The sequence below is a fragment of the Oratosquilla oratoria genome, chromosome 25 (assembly GCF_046742065.1).
Source record: "Oratosquilla oratoria isolate Oo_2021 chromosome 25, ASM4674206v1, whole genome shotgun sequence".
In the NCBI taxonomy this organism is placed as follows: domain Eukaryota; kingdom Metazoa; phylum Arthropoda; class Malacostraca; order Stomatopoda; family Squillidae; genus Oratosquilla; species Oratosquilla oratoria.
The window spans coordinates 21,545,884-21,573,342 of NC_134801.1; the positions used below are offsets into that span (position 1 = coordinate 21,545,884).

Genomic DNA, 27,459 nt, shown 5'->3' on the forward strand with positions numbered 1-27,459 from the left:
TCATCCCTGGATCTCACCTACTGTCATGAGCAATGTAGCAAGACACAGCACATCCACCGCAAGGCAACTTCATTTAATTGGCAACCCCCTCTCTGTCCCCTCATGCAAAGAGAAGACGGGGAGAAATCCCTTCACACTGCATCAGAATATCATTCACACATGCTCCCTCACTCCCCTATTTCCCACTAACTCCCTGCCATGCATCACAGCATCATCCATACATAACCATTCTCCACTCACCCCTATCTTCTGCCTTCTCCTTTCCTTCCTCAACAGGCATTCCCCTCTTGCTTAACACCCCTTTCACCCCATCCATCTTAACCTTGTTCACCCCCTCATGTTCACTCCCTCCACCTCAGCCTTCCACACTTGTTTTACTTATCTTTCCTCACTCATTCTGTCCATGTGTCCAAACCATCCCAGTACTCTTTCATTAACCCGATCTCCCAACTCCCTTTCCACCCCCATTTTCCTCACCTCCTAGTTTCTCACTCTATCCAGTCTAGTAATCCCTATCATACTTCTCAGGCATTTCAACTCACACATTTAAACTCTTCCTTTCTTATGTTCCATGTTTCTGGCCCATACAGCACTATCAGCAGAATCACCCCTTCATACACTCTCTTCTAACGTCCATTCCCAAATATCTATTTCTCATTACACATTTTAATCCCCCAAAGCATTTACTTCTCTCAATCTACATTCTACCTCCACCTCCACTCTTCCCTTTCCTGCCACATTCACACCCAAGTATCTAAAGCTATCCACTTCCTCAAACCTCTCTCCCTTAATACCAACTTCCAATTTGCTGCCATCCTCTCCTCTTGTACATCTCATCACCTCATTTTTACTCACATTTATCTCCAACTTCCTTCTTTCACACACCTTCCCAAGCTCTGTCACTACCTTAATCCCTCTCATCCAAGTAACAAAGCTTTAAGTCACTTGGCCAGCAAACTCCCTAAAAATATCTATTCAAATTGAAAATTCTGTCAAACTCACCTTATATGGCATAATACTATCCTGAAGCCCCCTTGCAATCATACATGCATACATATACCAAGGGCTTTTCCTCCCTTACAAGGGAAGTAGCCAAAGTCAAAAGGCATAATTCTACTCACACCCATTTCATCCCCATTCACCATTCCCCTTCCTTGCAATCATGTAGAAATAAAAAATAAGTGACACAACTGCAATTTGAATTAACTATTCTGAATTACCTCCAACTTCCTAAGACTTCTTTCTTCAAATGGAATATCAACAACAAAGCTCATTCTACTAACCTCAAACTCAGCATGCTTAAGTACATCATCCGCTCTCATTCTGTTTAAAATGAACTCTGCTTCATTGGCAACCCGTACTATGTGGTCTTTCATTGCATGGGATAGCAACCTGGAAAATTCCCAACAAAATAATTACAATTAAAAAATAATATCAATGATAATTACAAATACTACTTGTCTATTATCATTCTATAATTCTGGATGTTAGACACCAATGTATGTTTCATTACTTTTAAGTATCATCAAAGGACCAAATATTCCACATATCTGCATAAACTAGTCTCACAATTTCTAAAAACCCACCTTCCTTCATTGATAAGTTCTATAAAAGCAAGACCAGCATGCTTTTGAAGGGAGTTTTGCCATTCCTGGGAGCATAAGAGCATAACAAGTTCCACTACACTTTGACTGTGCTTGAATGTCGTCAAACCTGCAGAACAAATTAAGAATTTCTTTTAGAATCCATCTTTGTTCATCATGTTTTATCCTCACTACTTGCATCAGCGATAACTCCTGTTATACACATCATTTTCATCTAATCCCCTTATCAATGTGAAGCATGTACTTCATTACTTTTCTAGCAATACTATCAATTCATCCCCAGTGCATCCCTTCACATGGAACAAACTAGTCAACAAAATAAATAAATGCATGCTGGAACTACTAACCTTCCATGAGAAGCTCCTGACCATGTGATCCTACAAGCGTTTTAGAAAGAAAGGGAGCAAAATCGACCATTATCTCTCTTAACAATGGTGAAACAGAACCCAAAGCCATCTCTAGCTTCTGTGTTAATGAGGCTTCACGAGATGGCGTTGGAATGGGAAGGTCATGAAGGAAAGGCTTGATAGTTAAGTCCTCTGGTCTGTGTTTGCTAACAGCAGCTGCAGCAGTGGCAGCAGCTACTGGGTCTGGGACATTGGACGGAGAGGAGAGCACTGAGATTTGGCCCGACCCCTGCTGATCTCCATGGTCATTGCTGTACAGACCTACACAAAAAAAAATATATATATATACATACATACATATACCAAGGCTTTTTCCCCCTTACAAGGGAGGTAGCCAAAAAGAAAAAGGCATAAAATCATTCCCACCCATTCCATCCCTAAATACACTCCACTCCCCTCCACCCTCCCTCTTATCTTAGCACCTCCTGGATGACTGGTCATCCCTGCACCTTGTCCACTGCCCTGGGTCAGAGGCAGTGTCGCAAGGCACAGCACATCCACAAAAAGACAAAATTGTTCTTAATTACTGAATAAACAATATTACAATACAAATTAAATCAATCACAGGAGACTTGCTTAAAAAGGGCAAAATTTTTCTTAAATAAAATCATTACCCTCACCAAATCAATCAATCTCTTGCCTCAAGGAAAAATATTATGTTGTTTGGGTATGGCTTTGGGGAGCAATGTAGGATAAGATGTTCAGTGTCTCCTGTGTGATGATTTTGTCTGGGGCAGTTTGTTTCTGTGGTCAGGCCTATTCTGTGTTGGTATTGTTTTGGTGCTAGGTGGTGACCTTGATGTAGCTATACTAATGCTGTGGTTCTTACTTCTATTAGGAGGGATTTTTTTCTAGGACCAATGTCTGCAAGGTACAAAGACCAACTATATATCCCCATCTTGTACCCTGGGGTTGCTGTCTAAAGGTGAATTTCCACAAAACATCAGTTATCAAGAAAGTTTTGGTGAAGGAAGGATAGGTTTAGCAGGTTCCTGTCAGATAAGTAGGGCTCAAAGAACACAGACTGTGTGTCAGGATAGACTGACCCATTCAATGATGACTAGGAATAATACCAGATATTCTAAAATTGAGACACTTAAGAACAGCCACTGTGATTGTATCAACACTTGAAGGTAAAGAGGAAGAAATTATAAAGCTATTGAAAGAAAGAAAACTAGTTTTACAAGGAATGTGTGAAACCAAAATAAGAGAAGGGAGAAAAACATCTTCCCCTTGTACATCTCATCATCTTTATTTGCCTTGAATTTTCTTCTCTCGCACACCTTCTCAAACTCTGTCACTAACTTCCTTAATCTCTCCTCTGATCCTACTACAAGTGATGTGATGTTAGCATACAACAATTGGCTTATCTCCCACTTTTCCCCTTTTTCTTTAACCATCTCCAATCCCCAGCCTATTGCCCTTCCATTTAACTCCTGCATCACCCCATCCATTTACATATTGAATAGCTATAGAGACATGACACATCCCTGGTGCAGTCCCATCTTTACCTCAAACCAATTGCTCTCTCCATTTCTAATTCTAACATAGACTCAACTTCTCTCATAAAAACTCTTGACTGACCTAAACAACCATATATATGCAATACCTCCTACAGTGCCTTCCTGTCTACCTTGTCATAAGCCTTTTCCAAATCCATAAAGGCACAAAAAACATCCTTACCTTTTGCTAAAGCTTCCTCGTGTATATGTCTAACCTAAAAAATCTGATCTATTCAACCCCTACCTTTCCTATACCAACACTGTTCCTCACCAATTACTCCCTCTGTTCCTCTCCTAATCCTCTCAATCAAAACCCTCTCATAAGCCTTCCCAACTACACTCAACAAACGGATCCCTCTGAAACTACTACACTCACTTTTGTTCCTGTTTTCTTTGTAAAGTGGAACTATACAGACACTCCTCCAGTCCACCACCACTGTACCTCCTTTTTTAGACACTCTGCATGCCACCCATCTAACCTAGGTGCCTTACATGCTCTCATCATTTTAATAACTTCTTGCATCTCATCTTTTCTTATTTCTCCTCCATTTTCCTCATCTATCACTGTCATTTTCTTAGTGCCTCCCACTGCAACCACTGTTCCCTCCCTATCCTCCTCCACATTTAGCAACTCCCTAAAATACTCTACCCATCTTCCTCTTACTGCCATCTCTTCCGTTATCATCTCTCCCTCAGCATTTTTAACCTTTTCTTATTTACTTGACTCACCTCCCCTGCCTCTTTTAATCTCCTTCCAAAACATCTTTTTATATCTTTTAAAATTTTCTGCCATACTCTTCCCCAATTTTACATCTGCTCTCCTTTTTGCATCCTCTATCTTATGTTTTGCTTCTCTCCATTTTTTTTTGTACCTCTCATGTTTTTCTTATCTGGAAAAAAATTATCCCATTGCCCTAGAGGGGCAATGTAATAATTTATTTCCAGACTGTACAACATTTCTTCAATCTGTCCTATTTCTTCTTACATGTTTCACTCTGTTTACATCTATCTGGAAGCTAGTGACCAAATTAAACTGTAACTAATCACAATAACTCACCTTGTTTCTGAGACTTGCCTTCAACATCTTCTGGTACTCCATCATTGAGGTTGACATCGGTCCAAGCATCATCAGTTTGTTGCGAGGTTTGTTCTTCATTCAAACTTACATTGGTTGAACCTATATCACTGCTCACTTCACCTGATTCAGACCCCTGAAATAATGGCCATATGTTCTTCACTTGATCTTTTCAGGAGAAACTTAGACAACTCTTTATGTAGTGCACATTTAGGGACATATGAAGCTGACACATGTGGATATGAATTAGAGTAGGCAGCAACATTTATGTATTCACTTGTGTTTAGTTTAATTTGAATGAAATAACTAATGTATTTTCTAGCACATAAGACACACTTTGCTCACAACACATACATATATTCATGTATATATATATATATATATATATATACACACACACACACAACCTCTTATAAAAGGTTGGCTGACCCTAAACTTACAACAAACCAACATCCATCCCACACCCATCCAAAAACCCATTCACTGTCCTTCCCATCTAAACACCTATGAATGAAAGCTCATCCCTGCCCCCTCTCATATCAGATTCAATGTAGCAAGACAACATTACCAAAGCACGGCTCAATAGAACTGGTTTATCCCACTGTTTCATAATATGGTGACCCTTCCCCCTCTCCCTACCCAAGCAAAATTAAAGAAGAATATCCTGATGCCGCAAATGTCATTTCTCCTTTCATCTAAAATCTATCTTCTGCATTCTCTTGATTAAGCCACATACCTCTTGCATTCAATGCCCTCTTCACCCTATCGAGTTATATTTGTCTTGGTCTTTCCTTAGTTCACTCCCTCTACTTCTTTCCACACACTTTTTGATGGCGTTTCCATATGCTCAAACCATCTTAGCATTCAATGATCAATCCTATCTACCAGATCCTTTCTACTCCCACCCTCCACCTCATCCCTACACTTTTCACTCTATCCAGCTCTGTAACCCCGAATATACTTCTGAAATACAGGTTGACTTTAAAAAATCTGACCATTAATAATCTGTTTCTTTCAGATTTCTGACATGGTTTTGATGGCACTCTACCCCAGAATAAGTTGTTGGGTCTTGCTTGTACCTTCTAACAGGCATTGCTACTTATTCATTCTCATTCTATCACTAATTTGCTGCTGTATATCCCAATTATGAATTCAGCAAGGAAAAGTGGTTTCATAAAGTGTAAACATTGTGTGTTGTCAACTGCAGAGAAAGTGAAAATGTTAAATAAATAGATTAAAATTCTGAAGAAATATTTTACTTCGATGAATTAGATTTTTAAGCACTATTTTATTTAGTTGAATAAAAATTCTGAGGAACTATCTTATTTAGTTGAATCACAATTCTGTAGAACTGTTTTGTTCAGTTGAACTAAAATTCTGTACAACATTAAAATTTCATTTGCTTTTCATCTAGTCTTTCATTTTCTTTCTTTAAAGGACTGTACAGATAGTCATTTTCTGTTAGATATATACATACTTATATCAGGGGCTCTCCCCCCACCCCTTACAAGGGAGGTAGCCGAAGTCAAAAGGGATAATTTTACTCCCACCCACTCCACTCCCATTCACCACCTCTCCCTCCTTCTTTTCTTCACTCCACCTGGATGACGGTTCATCCCTGCATTTCCCCCACTGCCCTGTGTTGTTAAATATATAAAGTATACATTTTAACAACCACAATGCACTTTAATTCTAAGCCATCATATGCCAGCATGCTGAAATTGAAATGTGGTACTGCCCAGGACTCGAACCCGGCATCCTCATGACAAGTGTGACAGTGACTTTCCAACTAGGCAGTACCACATTTCAATTTCAGCATGCTGGCCTTCGATGGCTTAGAATTAAAGTGCATTGTGGTTGTTAAAATGTATCTCTAATCACTGGGATCCATTCAGTGTTGTACATATATACAGTATATATAACCACCTAAAATCCATCATTTTTTAAAATCCAGCACTTCTCAGGTCTGGATGTTCTCAACTTTTTAAAGTTAACCTGTACTTCACCCTCAAAAGATGCTTAGGCTCTTCTTTCTGTTTTCTTAAAGTTCCAAGTCTCTGCTTTATACAGTGCCATGGGTAAAATTACTCCCTTTGTGTTCATCCTCAGATACCTATTCCTCAGTACTTTTCATTCTCCCTAGGGATTTAATTATTCCCCTTATTCTATAATTAACACCCCTATCCATTACTTCATTCCCTGTACATATGACCCCAAATACTATAAATTCTCTTCTTCTAACCTCTTACCGTTTAAACTCACCTTTACCCCACTGCCATACTCATTCCTTATACATCTCATCACTTTTTTTTACCCATATCTTTCAACTTCTCATATGACCTACTGAATGCCACCAGTAACTGCTTCAGTCTATTTTCAGACTCAGTTACATGTACAGTGTCATCCACACACAAGTGGCTCATCTATTTCCACTCACAAGCACCATATACGTGCATAGCACCCTTGTATCCTCCCTCAGTATCTCCTCACACAGAATGAACAACTATGGTAACATTACATAAAATATGGTGCTGTCCTACATTCACCTCAAAATACTTCCTCTTTCAATTCTTTACCTTCACACAAGCTCTACTAATCATATAAAAAGTTATGACTGCCCTCAACAGATTTCCCTTGATCCCTACATCTGGAATACATCTCACAACTCAAGTCATCCTGCCAACTCAGTCATATGCTTTCTTCAAATCTTGAGAAGGTCAAAAGGCATCCTTATCCTTTGCCAATATCTCTTGCATATCTGTCTTAATATGAAAAATTGACCCACACACCCTCTTCCTTTCCTAAGCCCAAACAGCTCTTCCCTATTTACTTATTCCCTCTGTTCCCCTCCTAATCCTCTCAATCAACACCCTACCATATACCTAACCACACTTAACTGAGCCCTGTAAAACTACAAAATTCATATCTGCCCACTTTAACATTATATCTTTGTTTCTTCATTAAAGAAGTTTTCCCAATTCACTTTTTGAAAGAATTTTCTGGAGTTTCTCAAAATCCATTTTGTTGTACATTACTCTTCCTTTTCCGTGTTTCTCATTTCTTTCCAAATCAATTTCCTCTTTTAGTTCAAACTCGATTAGTATGAGGTCACAACTCTTCCCAATTGGTGACTTGTATTCCATTTCATCCACAATTTCAGGTCTGATGTAAATATTAGGTCTAGTCTCAACAGTTCTTCATTGTTTCTATGTCTGGTATTTTCCTTTACCCATTGAGTCATCATGTATTCAATGGTCATATCTAGTAGTATATTTCCCCAAAGGTCCTCTCCACTTTTCACTATCATCTCTTCCCAACGTATTTCTTTGGAGTTAAATCACCCACAATTACTATATTTCCTCCTTCTTTCAGTAATTCATTTAAAGCATGCTTTGTGTCTTACAACATTTTAGAATGGTCACTCTGTCCAAGAATATGTTTTTGGGGGCACATATATCACTACAAATGCTCTACTTTTCATTTCACTGTTTTCAACTTTTATCATTATCAATTCCACATTATTATTTCCTTCTGTTATCTTTGTCACATTTAAGCCTTTCTTAGTCAAAAACATGACTCCTCCACCCCTGTTTCTCCTTTCTATTTTTTATCCAATGATTATATAAACCTTGTCCTACAATATTAAGTGATAGTGGACCTTTTAATTTTGTCTCCACAATTCCAATTACTGTATATCCAGTTTCTCTTCTGCCAGATAGCTGTTTAATTTACTTAATCCTGAAATCATGCCATCTATGTTGCTATACATTATTTTTAATTTTTTCCTTTCTCTTCCTTTTTTGTTTCTTGTGTTTCCTTCTTTTTTGACAAGCCTCTAACCAAGGTGCCTTACCATATATATATATATTTTTTTTAACGGAGCCTGCCAGAGGTTCACTCCGGGCCTGGCTTGATGTGTTTGTGCCTCATCTGCAACACCCCAGCACCCTGCAGTGAGTTTGTTGATTTTGACAGGGGCAGTTTGTAAGGCTGCCCCCACCATGTGTCATTTATGGTTGTAATGTGCATATGTTTATTTTTCCAACAATTTCATGATGAATCTGGAATGTATCCTTTCTGCCAGTGTGTCTTACATGATACAAAATACAATATCTGCTTTAGCCCATTCTGTATGGCATCTGAATTTCCTACAACAGTTATACTAATGTTTATGTAAGTAAATAAAAAGTACTCCAGGCTAATCAGTGTCAGATTCAATGGTCATAACTGTGAGCAAAAATGAAAAATTCTCGTGTTACAAGTAAATTCATGGCCTTGCAGTAGAACATACTAATCTATCAAATTTCAGAAGACTTGCTGGTGATGATACCAATAATCACCAAGTTCTTGGACCATATATATTCAGTATATCAAAAGCAATACAATGCTATTCAGTACATAACAACTAAATATCTTAAAAATGACACACAAAGACATTTACAGTGCAAACTGTAACAAAATAAAATCTTACTATATTACAGTCACCCACCAGCCAAACTTAAAAACACATATAACTAAATGCTTGAAAGAGGTGCTATCATATATGAAATCAATAATAAAATTCAGTGCACACATAAAAATCATTGTGTTCTTTGATGAGCCATGCAGGTAATTCTGATGGAACATTGTGAGATCAAAGGAGGCATGCACCATAATCAGTAAAGCAACACAAAGAGAATAAAATGACACATACTGCAGATGGTGCAATGGAAACAAAATATACTGAAACAGCAGAAGATGCTACCCATCAACACAATCATCCCTACCACCATCATTTCCAAAACAAAATTCTTATTCACAGCAAACTGATCGTAAGCACCAAAGACTCATTCTTTGACAAAGAATCAACTGTGAACAAAAAAGAGAAGGAAGAACACACTGCAACATAAAAGAATGGTTACCTTTATATTAACCATGTTGTTTCTGGCTATGGGCTTAGAAACTTTAGACCCATACGAATTGCAAGCCATTTTTTGGGCAGGAACAGATCCTAAGGTGTGGTTGGACTGGGGGAAGATTGGGGGAAAGGAGGTGGAGACGTTATGGGCAGGTACTGCATGTTAAGATCATTTCAACAGGTGAGGATGCTCTTTCTACATGAAATCTACATATCATTAGGGTTAGAAGAGTTGGATTAGTATTGTTAATGGTAACTAAAAGGGAGACTAAGAGTTAAACAAAAGGAGTGATTATGTACATGAGATAATCCATTTCCTGCATATCACTACCACCAAGAGAAGGTAATTCAGGTGAAGATGAACATAGTATGGCTTTAAATATACAAGAAAACCAATAGAAAATATATCTAAACAGACTCTATCTCCAGATGGTAACTACAAACTCCACCATGAATACGAAGATAGTACCATAACAACTATTAAAGTCCTGGGTCCACTTCACTTTTTTTTTTTCTTTTTATTTCCCCCCCCAGAGATTGTTTCTCTGTCTTTACTACCATTTTCCCATTATCAACAATAACCATGTCCTGCTTCGTAATCTGAGTCTGAAATGTCTAAACAGAATAAGTAACCTGGGGTGGTCCCTAATCACTTTTATAAACCAAATATGAAACGTCCACATAAAGTAATTTATGAAATAAATATCAGATTTTTCTCTCCCAACTGTATTCCTTTTGGGTTCATAATTCTCAAAAAACAATCTTTCAGTTACGATAAATGTCTAGTAAATTCTATTCTATAAATTTTCATTCTAATTAAATACTTCTTACTACAAACTAAAACCTCTGAAAGATCATGAAATTCAACAATATTATGCAGAACCAAAATTGATCACCTTGTTGGAAGCACCAAATGTTTCTTTATACACAGAAACACCTGAAACATTGTCTAAGATGATTTCCACTGCTGCAATCAATAATCACATCTGCCCTATGTGCTTGGATTTTCTAAGCAAGTCAGATTTGTACACAGGTCCAAGTAATGCAAAGCACAATCAAATATGACCTGCTCCTTTGTCTCTTTCAACTTGTACACTGCTGTTCACAAAGTAAGGTGACACGAAAGAGAATCATCCTCACTCCCTTTCAACCCTTGATTTTACTATGCAAAACTGCATTTCATAATTTTCACAGCAAACTACATGAAAACTGTACACTCCCCCCCCCCGGCAAATACTACCAGTTCCTCTTACAGAATATGTCACAGGTATACATGGAAACATGATAGTTAAAGCTGCTACTCAACATACAGTGAAAACTGTACTAAAAATCTATTCTTTACAGATGCATTCAATTTAAGAAATAGGTTAGAAATATGTGGTGAAACTGAGTTCATCAGTTCTAAACTATGAGAAAGGGCCATGTAATTCCTATACATTGGCTGGAGTGAAAATAAACAATCATAATTACTAGAAGAGATATTCCCCATAAACATCGGTCATAGCAATTCTTTCCATTCCTCCAATGTGGAAAGTCTTACTCTCATTCAGGTTTAGGATCATCATGGTTACTGAATTTTGTGGTCTAATTTTCTAATGTCTTTCTTTGGATGTGGTGAACCTACCATACATATACCATACATACATACATATACCAAGGGTTTTTCCCCCTTACAAGGGAGGTAGCCAAAGTCAAGAGACATAAATCCACTCCCACCCATTTCATCCTCACATACTCCACTCCCATTCACCACAACTCCCTCCTTCTTTTCTTTGCTCCTCCTGAATGCTGGTTCATCCCTGCATCTTGCCCACTGATCTGTGTCAGAAGCAGTGTTGCAAAACACAGCACATCCACAGCAAGGCTGTCTCATTTAATCAGCGACCCCACTCTCCATCCCCTCATGCAGAAAAAGAGAAGATTGGGAGAAATCCCATTGGGCTGTGTCAAAATATCATTCACATATACAGTACTCCCTCACTCTCCCATCCTCCACCCACTCCTTTTCATGCATCACATCATCATCCATACACAATAATTCTCCAGTCACCTCTATTTTCTGCCTTCTCCCCTCCTTCCTCAACAGACATTCCCCTCTTTCCCAATGCCCCTTTTACCCCATTCATCCATTCATCTATTTCACCCTTGGTCACCCCCTCATGTTCATTCCATCCACCTCTGCCTTCCCCACCTCTTTTACTAATCTTTCTTCACTCATTCTTTCCATGTGTCCAAACCATCCCAATACTTTTTCATCAACTCTATCTCCCAACACTTTTTCCACACCCACTCTCCTCCTCACCTCTTTGTTTCTCAATCTATCCAGCCTAGTAACCCCTACCATACTTCTTCGGCATTTCATCTCACACTTAAACTCTTCTTCTCTTATGTTACATGTTTTTTCCCTCATAGTGCTATCAGCACAATCAGTCCTGCACACAATCTCCTCTTAGCATCCATTCCCGAATGTCTATTTCTCATCACACTCGTTAATCCCCAAAGACATTTATTTACCTCTTTCAATCTACATTCTACCTCCATCACTCCTCCCTTTCCTGCCACATTAGCACCCAAGTATCTAAAGCTATCCACTTCCTCCAGTCTCTCTCCCTTACTACTCACTTCCAATTTGCTGCCATTCTCTCCCCTTGTACATCTCATCACCTTACTTTTACCCACATTATCTTCAACTTCCTTCTTTCGGTGAACATACCAGTGATGTATATTTCAGTTTGGGGCAAATCAGAACTTCAATTATTCTTTCTCATCATGTCCTCGTCCATATACTGAAATGCCACATAGATCTGTATCTACCTAATTGGTAGCAATACAGGAAAGGAGCAATCCTCATGGGGTCCTGTCTCTATCCTACTTAGTTTCAAGTTCATGTTGTATGACTTCAACTTTGGCTATGTATGTATTTACCTAATTGTATTTATCTAACTGCAATACACAGGAAAGCAGCAATGCTCATGTGGTCTTGGCTTATATTCTTCAATTTGTTATACCAGGAGGAAATAGAAGGAAGGGTAGTGAATGGTGGGATGAGGAAACAAAGAAGGTTGTAGAAGAGAAGAAGCGAGCTTTCACAGATTGGTTACAAAATAGGACGAGGGAGTCATATGAGAGGTACAAAGAAAAGAAAAGAGAAGTAAACCAAAAGGTAAAGGAGGCAAAGAGGAGAGCAGATGTGAAATGGGGTAAGAGTATGACAGAAAATTTTGAAAGTAATAAAAAGATGTTTTGGAAAGAAATTAAGAGAGGAAGAGAAGGCGAATCAAGTAGAGAAGAAAAGGTAAAAGGTGCAGATGGAGAGATGATAATGGAAGAGAAGGCAGTAAGGGGAAGATGGGCAGAATATTTTAGGGAGTTGCTAAATGTGAAGGAGGATAGGGAGGGAAAGATAGCTGCAGTGGGAAATGCTAAGAAAATGACTGTGATGAGTGAGTAAAATAGAGGAGAAATAAGGAAGGATGAAGTGAAGGCAGTTGTTAAGACGATGAAAGCAGGTAAGGCACCTGGTCTGGATGGATGCCATGCAGAATGTCTAAAAAAAAGGAGGTACAGTGATAGTGGACTGGCTGGTGAGGTTATTTAATGTTTGCTGGAGAGAGGGTAGAGTGCCGGAGGACTGGAGGAGTGCCTGTATAGTTCCACTTTACAAGGGAAAAGGGGACAAGTGTGAATGTAGTAGTTTCAGAGGGATTAGCTTGTTAAGTGTAGTTGGGAAGGCTTATAGGAGGATCTTGATTGAGAGGATTAGGAGAGGAACAGAGGGAGTAATTGGTGAGGAACAGTGTGGATTTAGGACGGGTAGAGGTTGTGTAGATCAGATTTTTTGTGGTAAGACTGATATGTGAGAAAGCTATAGGAAAGGGGAAGGATGTTTTTTGGGCCTTTATGTACCTGGAAAAGGCTTATGATGGGGTAGACAGAAAGGCACTGTGGGAGGTTTTGCAGATATACGGGATAGGAGGAAAGCTTCTGGGAGCTGTCAAGAGTTTTTATGAAAGTAGTAGAGCTTGTGTCAGGATTAGAAATAGAGAGAGTGAGTGGTTTGAGGTAAAGGTGGGACTTCGTCAAGGATGCGTTATGTCGCCCTGGCTGTTCAACTTATACATGGATGGGGTAGTGCAAGAGGTAAATGCAAGGGTAGTGGGTCAGGGATTGGAGATGGTTAAAGAAAATGGAGAAAAGTGGGAGGTGAGCCAGCTGTTGTTTGTGGACGACACTGCGCTTGTGGCAGGATCGGAGGAGGGATTGAGGAAGTTGGTGACAGAGTTTGGGAGAGTGTGTGATAGAAGAAAGCTGAAGATAAATGTGGGTAAAAGTAAGGTGATGAGATGTACAAGAGGTGAAAGTGGCAGTAGTCTGGAAGTGAGCATTAAGGGAGAGCGACTGGAGGAAGTGGATAGTTTTAAATACTTGGGTGCAAATGTGGCAGGAAAAGGTGGAGTGAAGGTGGAGGTAGAATGTAGATTGAGAGAAACAAGTAAATGCCTTGGTGGATTAAAAAGTGTAATGAGGAATAGACATTTGGGAATGGATGCTAAGAGGAGACTATATGAAGGAGTGATTGTGCCAACAACACTGTATGGGGCAGAAACATGGAACATAAGAGAGGAAGAGAGAAGGAGTTTGAATGTGTTTGAGATGAGGTGTCTGAGAAGTATGATGGGGGTTACTAGGCTGGATAGAGTGAGGAATGAGGAGGTGAGGAGGAGAACAGGGGTGGAAAGGGAGTTGGGAGATAGGGTTGATGAAAGAGTATTAGGATGGTTTGGACATATGGAAAGAATGAGTGAAGACTAGTAAAAGAGGTATGGAAGGCAGATGTGGAGGGTGTAAACATGAAGGGATGTCCTAGGATGAGGTGGATGGATGGGGTGAAGGGGGCTTTGGGGAAGAGGGGAATGTCTGTTGAGGAAGGACGGGAGAGGACAGAAGACAGGGGAGAATGGTTGCATATGGATGATGTTGTGATGCATGAGGTGGAATGGGCGGGGGGATAGGGGGTGAGGTAGTATGTGTGAGCAAAATTTGACGCAGCCTGAAGGGATTTCTCCCCGTCTTCTCCTTTTATGCATGGGGGGACGGAGAGGGGGGGGTCGCTGATTTAATGAAGCGGCATTGCTGTGGATGTGCTGTGTCTTGCAACACTGCTTCTGACCCAGGGCGGTGGACAAGGTGCTGGGATGACCCGTCATCCAGGAGGTGCCAAGATGAGGGAAGGTAAAGGGGTGTGGAGTGTATTCAGGGATGGAATGGGTGGGAATGATTTTATGCCTTTTCCTTTTTGGCTACCTCCCTTGTATGGGGGATAAAGTCTTGGTATATGTATGTATGTATGTATGTTATACCTGGCTTGAAGGGTAATGGGCAGGGATTTGGAGATGGTTAAAGAAAATGGAGAAAAATAGGAGGAAAGCCAGTTGTTGTTTGCTGATGACACTGTGCTTATAGCATGATCAGAGGAGGGATTAAGGAAGTTAGTGTCATAGTTTGGGAAGCTGTGCTAGAAAAGAAGTTGAGGGTAAATGTGGATAAAAAAAAAGTAAGGTGATGAGATGTACAAGGGGAGGGGTGTTAGGAATTTGGAAGTGAGTATTAAAGGGAAAGACACTGGAGAAAGTGGCTTTAGACATTTCGAGTGCATGTAGCAGGAAAGGGAGAGTAGAAGTCAAAGTTGATTGTAGATTGAAAGAAGCAAGTAAATGCCTTTGGGGATTAAAAAGTGTAATGAGAAAAAGACATTTGGAAATGGATGCTAAGAGGAGATTTTATGAAGGGATGATTGTGTCAACAACACTGTATGGGGCAGAAACATGAGACATAAGAGAGGAAGAGAGGAAGAGTTTAAATGTGTTTGAAATGAAATGTCTGATAAGTATGGTAGGGGTTACTAGGAGGGTTGATGAAAGATTATTAGGAAGGTTTGGACACAGAGTAAGACTGAGTGAAGAAAGATTAGAAAAAGAAGTGTGGAAGGCAGAGGTGGATGGAGTGAACAGGAGGGGATGACCAAGGATGAGATGGATGGATGGGGTAAAAGGGGCATTGGGAAAGAGGGGGATGTCTGTTGAGGAAGGAAAGGAGAAGACAGAAGATAGGGGTGAGTGGAGAATGGTTGTGTATGGATGATGCTGTGATGTATGGAAGGGAGTGGGTGGAGGATGGGGGGAGTTAGGGAGTGGTTGTGTAAATGATATTTTGACAAAGCCCAAAGGGATTTCTCCCCATCTTTTCTTTTTCTGTATGAGGGGATTGCTGTGGATATGTCATGTCTTACTGCACTGCTTCTGACACAGGGCAATGGGTGAAATGCAGGGATGAAAGAGGGAGTTGTGATGAATGGGAGTGGAGTGGGTGGGGATGAAATGGGTGGGAGTAAAATTATACCTTTAGACTTTGGCTACCTCCACTGTCAAGGGGAAAAAGTCCCTGGTATATGTATATATGTAAATACATGTATGGTTCCAACCTGCAATGTCTTTGTTCTCTAATTATTATACATATATTTGAATTCATGCATGTATGTATGTACCTAATTGCATTTACCTAATTATGTGATATGGTTTAACGTCACACACTCCCCCCTATTGGGAGGCTAGGATGGTTTTCCTCACAGAGAGCTTTGTAGCATGGAATTTAATGAACCATGCCCTTGGTTCAACTTCGCCAGTGGCAGGATTCGAACCGCCCTCACCTAGACCTTCACCGCAAATAACGAGCAATGCTCATTGGGTTCTGTCTCCTATTCTCCAATTCATAATACCTAGCCTCAAATTCATGTACAGTTCAAACTTATTATATAACCTTGATTTCTGATCATATCTATATTTATATATGTATTTATGCACATATCAAAATAAGATGCTTTCTGCTATGGGCTATCCCTCCCTATAGAAGATTAAACTATCTAGAATTAGAATAAATGCAATAATGAATTACCATAAAATTAGGTACATCTAAATCTTTATCAGAGTTCTGGAACAATTTATTTAGTGAAACATACTCTTTTTTAATTTTCATGACAATGTATTACCTAAAACAGCAAAACCTATATTCAAGTACTGAACAAAGACACAAATTACCCACAATGAAATTAACACAACATTAAAATGAATATCAAGCCACTAAAAGGTACTTGTAATGTTTACCTTTATAGAAGGAGGCCCTGAGGAGGAGGAGCAGCGATCGGCAAGGATGGAAGAGTTGTGTTGTTCAACAACGATGACTTCATATTCACCATCTTCATCAACCTCACCAGTCGGTTCTACTCCTGAAGGCCAAGCAAGAGGTTCTCATTAGAATCTGATAGCCAAACAAATTAATATCTCTTGAGATAATCAGTACCTTGACAATGTTAAAATTAATATATACACACACACATATATAAATAAACATATATATATACATACAATGATAATAATATCAGTGACATAGCTATATAATATACAGGTTCTCTATCATCTACATACTTTAGTTATGTGGTATTTTTCATACTTTATATAAAAGCTTCTTAACTACTTCTAACCAATAGTGTTACAGTGCCCCTCATTTAAGGTTCAATATTCTCTTTATTGCAGTGGTATTTTACACATATTCCTCTTCCTCAGGATTTTATGTGTGCAATTATTTATGTAAAAAAGTGAGGTGCAGGCATCTTAGAAAATTTCTCTTAACCCTTTCGGCATGATATTTTGCCCATAGCTGGGGAAAAAAGGTATTAGCCAGAAAATTTGCAGCATTATCATAGCAAAGGGCTTAAGATTTTTAATCCTCTTGGTCTAGAGCCTCAGCAAAATAAATGGAATTTAATTCAATAATGAAATTCTAGTGCCAAGTATCAAAAATGATATGACACTATAGGAAATTGTTGGAGTAAAGGTACTGGTAAAGGAGAGATTGAAAGGAGGCACACTAGAGGTTAACAGTGTATTCACATTCTTTTATAAAGTGAAGACTAATCTTAAGTTTAAAAAAGAATGGTGTGCGACTCTAATCCATATGGGGTGTCCTGAAAGTCCCAACAGTAATTCCTGCTTACAGCCTATACAGTAAGTACCCCCAGATGGGGACAGCAAACTTAATATTTTATCCACTCAGGTAAATTTAGGTGAAGGGAAGAACCAATCCTAATTTGTGACATATCTAAGTTCACCAACAAAATTATTTCCTTTCCTCTAGGATTAAGAAAAAAGAAAATTCCACCTAATTTATTCACTCATCCTTATGGTACAAAAAAAATAACTGCTGTTACACACAACAATAAAAGTGTAACATATTAAAGCACAAATGATGAAAAATTACAGTGTAATTTCATTATCAGTGCCTACATAACCTTTGTACATCAAATGCATTTAAAAATACTACAGATAATGACCAGGACTGGGTGAACTTCACATAAAACAAATAACTGCTCTCCCAAATTCCTAAAGCAGAAAAGACTGTTCTAACATAACAAGGTGCAATGAAATCAATGTGTGTAGCCAAGCAAATAATATCAAATGAGTAACATCAAACCTGTACCCTACTGCACTACAATAATGGTACATAAACAAGTAGATCCTCTTTGCAACAATACAGAAGCCTACTTAGGAAAACATCTTTAATGTGCAGAGGCAAAACAGAACACTGAGAGGCTCACAGCAGTCTTGGCCTTTACCTTTCTGTTCGGGTTCGCCACTTGTTGGTGGGTCATTTTTCTTTTCTGGAGCTCCTGGTCTCTTCCCGCTGCTGCTGCTACTTCCAAACAGATTTGTTTTCCATGTCTTATCTTTCTGTTTTTGAAAAATGCTGGTATTCTGAGGCATGTATTTTGGATCCAAAGTGCTGGTGAACTTGGGTAGAAGGGGGGCATTTTTTTTGCTGCTTACAACTGAAGACTTTCTTGTGTTCACTTTCTTTCCACTTTCCCCATCATTTGCACCACTGATGCCTCCTTCAACAGTCCTTGATTCAGCAATTTGCAATGAAGTGTCCTCACTGTCGCTGCTGGTTTTAGTCTGCACCGTACTACTTGAGTAGCCAGGTTTCAATGATCCCACAATTGATAATGTAAGTGTTGGTGGAGTAGATGTTGACAGGCTGACACTGGTAGTTTTGCTGAAAGCTGCTTCTGAACTTTTTTCTGATGTAATCGTTGATATGTTGTTCTTTATTCCAGCAGCATCTGATGTCTTCTCATCCTTTCCTTTCTCATCTTTATCTCCATCTACCATTTCAATATCAAATATTATCTAAATTCAAGAACTACACAAACATGAACTAGCTAGTTGAACTGATGATTACAACCTACTCAAACATGAAAGACAGGAAAAAAAAAATTATAAATCTTATCCATAATGAATACAAGTTCCCATACATTTAGTGAATGAGGAAGGGGGTGTGGGGGTAGCAAGCTAATGAAGCAGTAGAAGTAAACCAATTCTGATTGTCAGGCCCTGTTGGGCAACTATTGTTTCTCACAGCATTGCTTTCAAACCAAGCAGTGTTGTGAGGGACAGGGATGACACAATATCCACAAGGTACTGATATGGAAGGGGAATTAAATGGGTTTAGATGTGCATGAAGAGGTTGTACTTTTTGATTCAGGAACCCTACCTTATAAGGGGAAAGGACCTTGAGTACAGACATACATACACAAGAGAAGACCTGAAAAAGAACAGCTTTCCCCACAGGGTAATAGACGTTTGGAACGAGTTAGATGAGAAAGTGGTGTGTGCAAAAACGATACACGAATTTAAAAACAGTCTAGATAAAACAAGATATGAAGACGGGACACCACGAGCATAGCTCCCCTTCCCGTAAAATACAACTAGGTAAACACAAAGTTCAACAGTGCAATCGTTCTGTTTGCAACCACTAATCCAACAATCCAGGTTCAATTTCCATTTAGGACTGAAAGAATTTCAGCATCACTAAACTGCAAGCCGGTACACCAACTCTTGTGGGCAAGTAGTTATTTACCTAGTTGTTGTATTATACAGGAAGGGAGCTATGCTCGTGGTGACCCGTCTTTGTATCTTTCAGTATTAAGTTTTTTCTTAAAATCTTGAATAGTGTTATGAGTGTGTGTGTGCGTGTATTTACCTAGTTGTATCTTACAGGGAGGGGAGCTATGCTCATGGTGTCCCGTCTCTGTATCTCACGGTGTCTAAATTGTTGTTAAATTCATGTATGGTTTTTGCACACACTATCATTTCGTCCAATTTGTTCCAGACATCCACCACTCTGTGGGGAAAGCTGTTCTTTTTCAGGTCTCTTCTATAACTGTCCTTTTTGAGCTTCCTTCCATGTCCCTTTGTATTTCTCATATCCCAATTTAAAAGTCTTCTCTATCAAGGAGAGGGGGGGGTTGCTGATTAAATGAAGCTGCCTTGCTGTGGATGTGCTGTGTCTTGCTGCATTGCTTCTGATCCAGACAGTGGGCAAGATGCAGGGATGGCCCATCATCCAGGAGGAGCCAAGAAAAGAGGGAGGGAGGGAGGGGTGGTGAATGGGAGTGGAGTATGTGGGGATGAAATGGGTGGGAGTGGATTTATGCCTTTTGACTTTGGCTACTTCCCTTGTAAGGGGGAAAAATCCCTTGGTATAATCACCATTCACCACCACCATGGTCTTGGATCATGTGTTGGACTCATGATTGACAGATATTAACCTCCTAGATGAGAGCTCAGAGCTCATATGACCGATCTATGGTTAATACTGTGACCTTACACACACACACACACCCAACTCCTCACCCATGAGAGTTGGAGTAACAACTTGCAGCACAGCAATACTGAAATTATTTCAGCCCTGGTCGGGATTCAAACCCGGACCTCCGTAGTGTCAGCCGGGAACTTTAACCACTGCTCCACGAGGTGTGTGTGTATATATATACATAGATTCAGAGTATTAAATAGCATAAACCCTTATGAATGGAATGGCCAAGTCAAACAATCCACATCATAAATAAATAACTCATTCAACCAATCTTCCCATTTCAGGATTTCAAGGATGAAGTACAGTAAGTCCTCCTTATACGTTAATTCTTTATCCGGTAAATTCACAGTTACAGTATTTGGTAATTACTACCCTCGAATCTATTTACGGTAAGAAAAATTCACAGATACGGTATCCACTCGTGTTTTGAAGAGGAAAGAGCAGGGAGAAAGTACGTCTGCCATATCCTATTATTACATGTTATAATGGGTTCGGTATACAATAATTTCAATTTGCGGTAAGGTTTTCAGGAACGCATATGTACCGTATAACGAGGACTTACTGTACTGCCCTGTCCCCAGCCACACTGCTTGGTTCAAAAGCAGTGCACCATGGCAAAAGTCTCCCATGGCAGACTTGACAGCGTGAGATGGTTTACCCAAACTGATTTGGTGTATGGCAACTCCCCCTTCTCATTCTTTCAAAATCATGAAGCAGATAAGATCTTCCCCTCAGACTCTTCATCTATTCACAATTTCCCTCCATTTTCAATGATCTTCCCCTCAGACTCTTCATCTATTCATAATTTCCCTCTATTTTCAATTATCTTCCCTTCAGACTCTTCATCTATTCACAATTTCCCTCCATTTTCAATGCTGTCTTTTGCTCTCTTTCTTCCCTGATCAACAGGCATTCCACATGCATCCAGCTCCCTTCACCCCATCCATCCATCCATCCCATTCTTGGTCTTCCTCTCAGGCTCACTCCATCCACTTCTGCTTTGCACCCCTTTTGCTAGTCTTTCCTCATTCCTTCCTTCTATATGCCCAAAACACCTTGGCACTCTGTACTACTCTAACATTTTCCCCACGCCAGTCTTCAGGTTCCTTCTACCCATTTCTCAAACACTTCATCTAAAAAAACGGTTACTCTTCCTTTCTATCTATATACCAAGGCCCTAGCTCCCTTGTCGGGGAGGCAGTCAGCCAAGACATGCACCCACTCTCATCCACGCCCCATTGTTTCTCTAACATCTTATCTCCTCTTGGATGAAGGGTCATCCCTGCATCTTATCCACTGCCCAGGTCAGAGGCAATGTAGCAAGACACAGCATATCCACAGCAAGCCTCCTTCATGCTGTGGATGTGCTAACTTTCTGTTTATCTTATATAACAAGTGTCTGTTACATACAGTGGCATGGGTACAATCACTCCTTCATACAAATATCTCAAAATATCTGTGATGATATGGTTTAACGTAACAAACTCCCCCCTATCAGTAGGCTAGGACAGTGCCCCTCACAGAGGACTTTGTAGCATGGAATTTAATGAACCATGCCCTTGGTTCAACTTCGCCGGTGGCAGGATTCGAACTGCCATCCCCTCGACCTTCACCGCAAGTAACGACACCCTAACCCGCTCAGCCAGTGAGCTTCCCTCAAAATATCTACATCTCATAATCTTTCATTCCATCCAGACACTTTCTTTCCTCTATGACTCACAACATCCGTTCTTCCATTTAGCTCTATAAGTGACCAAAGATATTTAAAACTCTCTATTTAAAGCATCTCACAATCATTCAACATGCCTCTATAATCATTCCTTACACATAACCTTAGTTTTGATACCATTCACTCATAAATTTCCTCTTCCATCAAAACTGTTCCCAACTGCTTCAATTTCTCCTCAGAATCCTCCCCAAGTACATGTTATTCACAAATAACAACTGGTTCACTTCCTGTGTCCTTCCAGTTTCAATCACCTAATCAAATCTCTGCCTAGCACTCGTACTTTTACTTCTCTTACTACCCAATCCATGTATGCATTAAATGACCATGGAGACATCACACAACCCTGACACATCCTCACATTATAGTTAGTATACAAAGTTTTTCAAATGACCATAAAAATATCAAGGGAGACCTAAAGTATATCATAGATATCACACGATACACTATCTACAATGACTTGCAATTTAAGTGATCAGTATTAATTGGAAATAGTTTTGGCACTCAATATTTGTTCTGCACTCTGGTAATTCCTTCCCTATATGCATCACTCAAATGAAAGGATGTATTCTCAATACGTAAAAACCTATTCCTAATATTATATATAAAAACTGAAAAAAGGATATATAATCTTAACCATGTTTTCTAGTTAAATATGTTCAATACATTTCATATATTAATCCATTGATTCATGTCACACCACTATTTCTATTATAAATCAAAACATTTCTTACAAAATAATCTTATAAATCAACTGGATAAATTCTAAACTCTCTGTTTTCTTAAACACATTTAAAGGAAAATAAAAAATAGCAAATGTTCACTTGAATAAAAAAAAACATGAGAAGGAGGGAGAGATGGTGAATGAGTGGGGATGATTTGGGTAGGAGTGGATTTATGCCTTTTGAATTTCGCTACCTCACTTGTAAAAGAAAAAGCCCTTGGTATATGTACATACATACACATACCTAGGGTTTTTTCCTACTTACAAATGAGGTAGCCAAAGTCAAGAGACATAAATCCACTCCCACCAATTTCATCCTCACATACTCCACTTCCGTTCACCACCCCTCCCTCTCTCCCTCTTTTCCTGGCTCCTCCTGGATGATGGGTCATCCCTGCATCTTCCCCAGTGCCTGGGTCAGAAGGAATGCAGCAAGACACAGTACATCCACAGCAAGGCCGCTTCATTTAATCAGCACCCCCACTCAGTCCCCTCATGCAGAAAAAGAGTAGACGGAGAGAAATCCCTTTGTGCTGCATTAAAATATCATTCACACATACTTTCTCACCCCTTCATCCCCCACACACTCCTTTCCATTCAATCACAGCATCATCCATACACAACTATTCTACATTCACCCGTCTTCTGCCTTCTCCTGTCCTTCATCAACAGACATTTCCCTCATTCCCAATGCCCCTTTTATTCCATCCATCCATCTCATCCTTAGTTGCCCCCTCATATTCACTCCTTCTACCTCTGCCTTCCACACATCTTTTACTTTCTTCGCTCATTCTTTTCATGTGTCCAAACCATCCCAATACTCTTTCATCAACCTTATCTCCCAACTCCCTTCACATTTAATAACTCCCTAAAATACTCTGGCCATCTTCCTCTTCCATTATCGTCTCTCCATCTGCACCTTTTACTTTTTCTTCTCTATCTGATTCGCCTCCCTTTCCTCTCTCAACTTCCTTTCAGAACATCTTTTTATTACTTTAAAAAAATTCTGTCATACTCTTACCCCATTTCACATCTGCTCTCTTTTTTGCCTCCTTTATCTTATGCTTTACTTCTCTTCTCTTTTCTTAGTACCTCTCATATGATTTTCTCATTCCATTTTGCAACCAATCTGTGAATGCTCAATTCTTCTCTTCTATAACCTTCTTTGCTTCATCATCCCACCACTCACTACCCTGCTTTCTATTTCCTCCCATCCTCCTTGTTCCACACATCATCACTGCACACCTTGTGAATCCCTCCTTGAAATATCCCCATTCCTCCTCCACTCCAAGTTCTACTCTATCCTTCACTTCCTCCCACTCTTCTCTCAATTTCTTCTTGTACTCCTTCTTCTTTTCTTTCTAACTTATGCAGCTTACTCTAAGCGCCTCCCTACCTTCTGTCCTTTTCCTCTTTCTCCATCTATCTTCCACTCTCAACTTACCTTCCACCAAAAAATTATCTGATATTCCACCACTCTCTCCTCTAAGAACATGTACATCCAAAACTCTTCCTACTATTCTCCTGGTTACCACTAGATAGTCCATTAAAACCCTATCAACCACCCTTCCATCCACCACCCTCTCTCAAGTGTACTTATGCTTGACTTTCTTCCTAAACACTGTATTTGCTATCATCAACTCTCTAGACACATCTCCACCATCAACTCTCCACTACAATTTTTTTCTGGCACTCCACACCTCCCAACCATTCTGTCTATTGGTTTGTCTCCTACTCTAGTATTGAGATCTCCCATTATCACTACATTGACATTTCTCCCTAAACCCTCTATGCATTCATTTAAATCTATACAAAAGTCTCCCTTTCCTCTACACTCTTCTCACTACCAGGACCATATGCAGTTACAAAGACCTTATATATACTTATGTGTGTGTAAATAAGTTAAAAAAAAAAGTGATCTTCCAAGAATTAAGAGAATTCTAGAACTAAGGTGAGTGTGAATATATTAGGTTATACATATGTATATGGATGATGTTGTGATTGCATGAGGAGGAATGGGCGGGGGGGTGGGGGGTGAGGTAGTATGTGTGAGCAAATTTTGACGCAGCCCGAAGGGATTTCTCCCCGTCCTCTCCTTATATGCAAGGGGGGACGGAGAGGGGGGGGTCGCCGATTAAATGAAGCGGCCTTGCTGTGGATGTGCTGTGTCTTGCGACACTGCTTCTGACCCAGGGCGGTGGGCAAGGTGCAGGGATGACCCGTCATCCAGGAGGTGCTCAGATGAGAGGGAGGGTGGGAGGGGTGTGGAGTGTATTTAGGGATGAAATGGGTGGGAGTGTTTTTATGCCTTTCCCTTTTTGGCTACCTCCCTTGAAAGGGGGAAAAAGCCTTGGTATATGTATGTATGTATGTATATGTATATATTGAAATATGCATTGAAATGCTACTGAATTTGACCTAAGTATATAGTTTCATTCAATATATCAGGTCAATATGTGGGGACTATCAATGGTGAAACTGTTGCTGTGTAAGTGGAAAAATCAAGAATGCATTGTTACATCAACAGCAACAAGATCAAGCTCTTCTCAATGGCAGAATCCACACAACATTCCCCACTTCTGCCTGGAGGTAAGGTTCTGATGATCCTGTACCTAGTCTCTAGAACACACCCAGAAACTCTCTATCACTCTTCCGCTTACTTCCCATCTATCTTCATGATTTTCCTTTTTTCATATGAAGAGGTCACCTGTCCTCCTACACTTTCTAATCAGCAACAATAAAATCAACCCAGGCTCATACACTTTCTCCAACATGCACAAAATCCATATATTACATGCATAATCCAATGCCACATTTGCAATTCCTGGGTCTATTTTGCATGCAACAAATAAACATTAACTGGCACAAAATGAAATGGACCTGCAACCAACAAACAATCATATGTATAACCAAAAACACTCCAAGATAAAAGTAATACACTTTAAAACATATCACAAATAAACATTAATATCATCACAAACAAATACACAGAGCTGCAAAAATTCCTATTCAGACATGTCATATCCACTGCATTTGTACAGAAAACTATTCCTATTCAGACATGTCATAACTAAGCTAACATTTAACACCACACAGTCCACATTCACTGACTATACCACAATCCAATCAATCAATATGTTGAGCCAGGTCTCTCTTCCCGGGGATCCATGACTCCTAAATAACTGGCAATAGCCACTAGACTGGCCAATAAATCACTCAAAGAAGAAATATTGTGTTGTTGTTTGGGTATGGATATGATGTGGCAGTGAAAGATGACATGTTTGGTGTTGTCTATGTAATGGTTGCATCTAGGGCAGTTTCTTCTTGTGGCCAAGCCTATTCTTTGTTTTATTATTGGATGGTGACCTGAACACAGTTAAACTAGTGTGGTTCCTGCATCTCTTGAGAGAGATTTTTCTGTGAAGCTAATGTCTGGAGAGGTTTGATGGAGTAGGGTGTTTCTTGGTCAGTTATGGAATGTGTTTCATGATCTGAGTGTATTAAACTAAGCGTATTTAGCTAACTGTAGCATATGGGAGAGAAGCCCCATCTCCTACTCCGAGGTGTAGGCTGTAGGTGTTTGAGTATTATGCCATTTTCCCCCCCATTCAGTTGGATGACCCTGTGTGATGTAATGAGATGGGTGAATATTATTAAGTTTAAGGTCTCTTTCATTGAACTGTGTACTTATCACTTTTAAATGATATTCTATGGAGAGGATTTTGATTTGTGTGTGAAGGTGTTCAATGTGGGTGTTTTTGGTGCCTCATGTAATCATTCTCTATGTTTTATTTTGTGCAATTTAGGTGTCTCTGTTTTCCTAATTGTTGATAATCATTCAAGTCAAGCAAGGGTCCTTGGCCTAGTGGCGAGTCGACTCTTGTGTTTCTCCTCCCGTCGGCAAAATTGGCACCGCATCAATTCTCACAGGGGACTCATGTGAGTGCCCCCGGGGGAGGGGGAGGGGTCTCGATCCTCGTGGAGGTCTGCCACAAAGCGGGTCATCTTAGGCTTAGGTTGCGGAAAGACAATGCGTCAATTTGCCTCTCTGAGGAAAGAGGGGCCACCCTTCCAGGACTGAATAGGGGACCAGAGAGGCATATTGCTGGTCCAAGGAGGACACCTCTGGGCAACCACAGCACTGCAACACCACTCAGCCTCCAAGATTCCCATCTCCAGGCCCTGGAGGGAGGTCACGTACAGCAAACATGTGGATTAGACCCATAATGGGGTTAGATGGCCATTGACTCAATGATTGCCCTTTTGATGCTTTTTTTTTTCTTCCCTCTGGGTTGGGCACCCAGAGGGTGGAAAAAAAAAAAAAAAATCAAAAGGGCACCCATTGAGTCAATGGCCATCTAACCCCATTATGGGTCACTAATCCATGTGATAAGAGGGAGTGAGGAGGGTGGAGGGGAGTGGAATATATAGGAAATGGAATGGGTGGAAGTTATTTCTATGCCTTTTTCTTTTTGGCTACCCCCTGTGTAGGGGGAAAAAGCCTTAGGTATATGTATGTATGTATGTCTGTGTGTCCAACACGCCCTCCTCACTAGCAGGTGATCAATGTGGGAGCCAGTTTAGTTGCCTAAAATCTGACAACAGAGCAAGTAGTACTGGGTTACATGGTACCAGTACAAGGACAGCTGCCTCACCTGACACGCAAATGAGCTTGGTACTGCTTATGAAGCCCTGAAGAAACTCAACTCCAAATTTGTGACCCACAGGAGCAAAGTCTGAACAGATAATGATGAGCTAATGTCAGATGTGAAGGAGTGTAGCCCCTTTGTTGAATACTTTGAGCAGTTGCTCAC

General features: G+C 40.0%; 1 protein-coding gene across 1 annotated transcript in view; it reads right to left on the reverse strand.

The window, feature by feature from the left end:
• Nucleotides 1-27,459, reverse strand: part of LOC143039041 (neurobeachin-like) — a 668,097-nt gene that overhangs the window by 15,754 nt on the left and 624,884 nt on the right. Inside the window, exons 32-37 of the mRNA XM_076208892.1 lie at nucleotides 16,646-16,767; nucleotides 9,490-9,594; nucleotides 4,571-4,724; nucleotides 1,952-2,272; nucleotides 1,587-1,713; nucleotides 1,284-1,392 (exon numbers count right to left, since the gene is read on the reverse strand). Coding sequence (XP_076065007.1) covers nucleotides 1,284-1,392; nucleotides 1,587-1,713; nucleotides 1,952-2,272; nucleotides 4,571-4,724; nucleotides 9,490-9,594; nucleotides 16,646-16,767 — 938 coding nt within the window. The remainder of the gene's footprint in view (nucleotides 1-1,283; nucleotides 1,393-1,586; nucleotides 1,714-1,951; nucleotides 2,273-4,570; nucleotides 4,725-9,489; nucleotides 9,595-16,645; nucleotides 16,768-27,459) is intronic.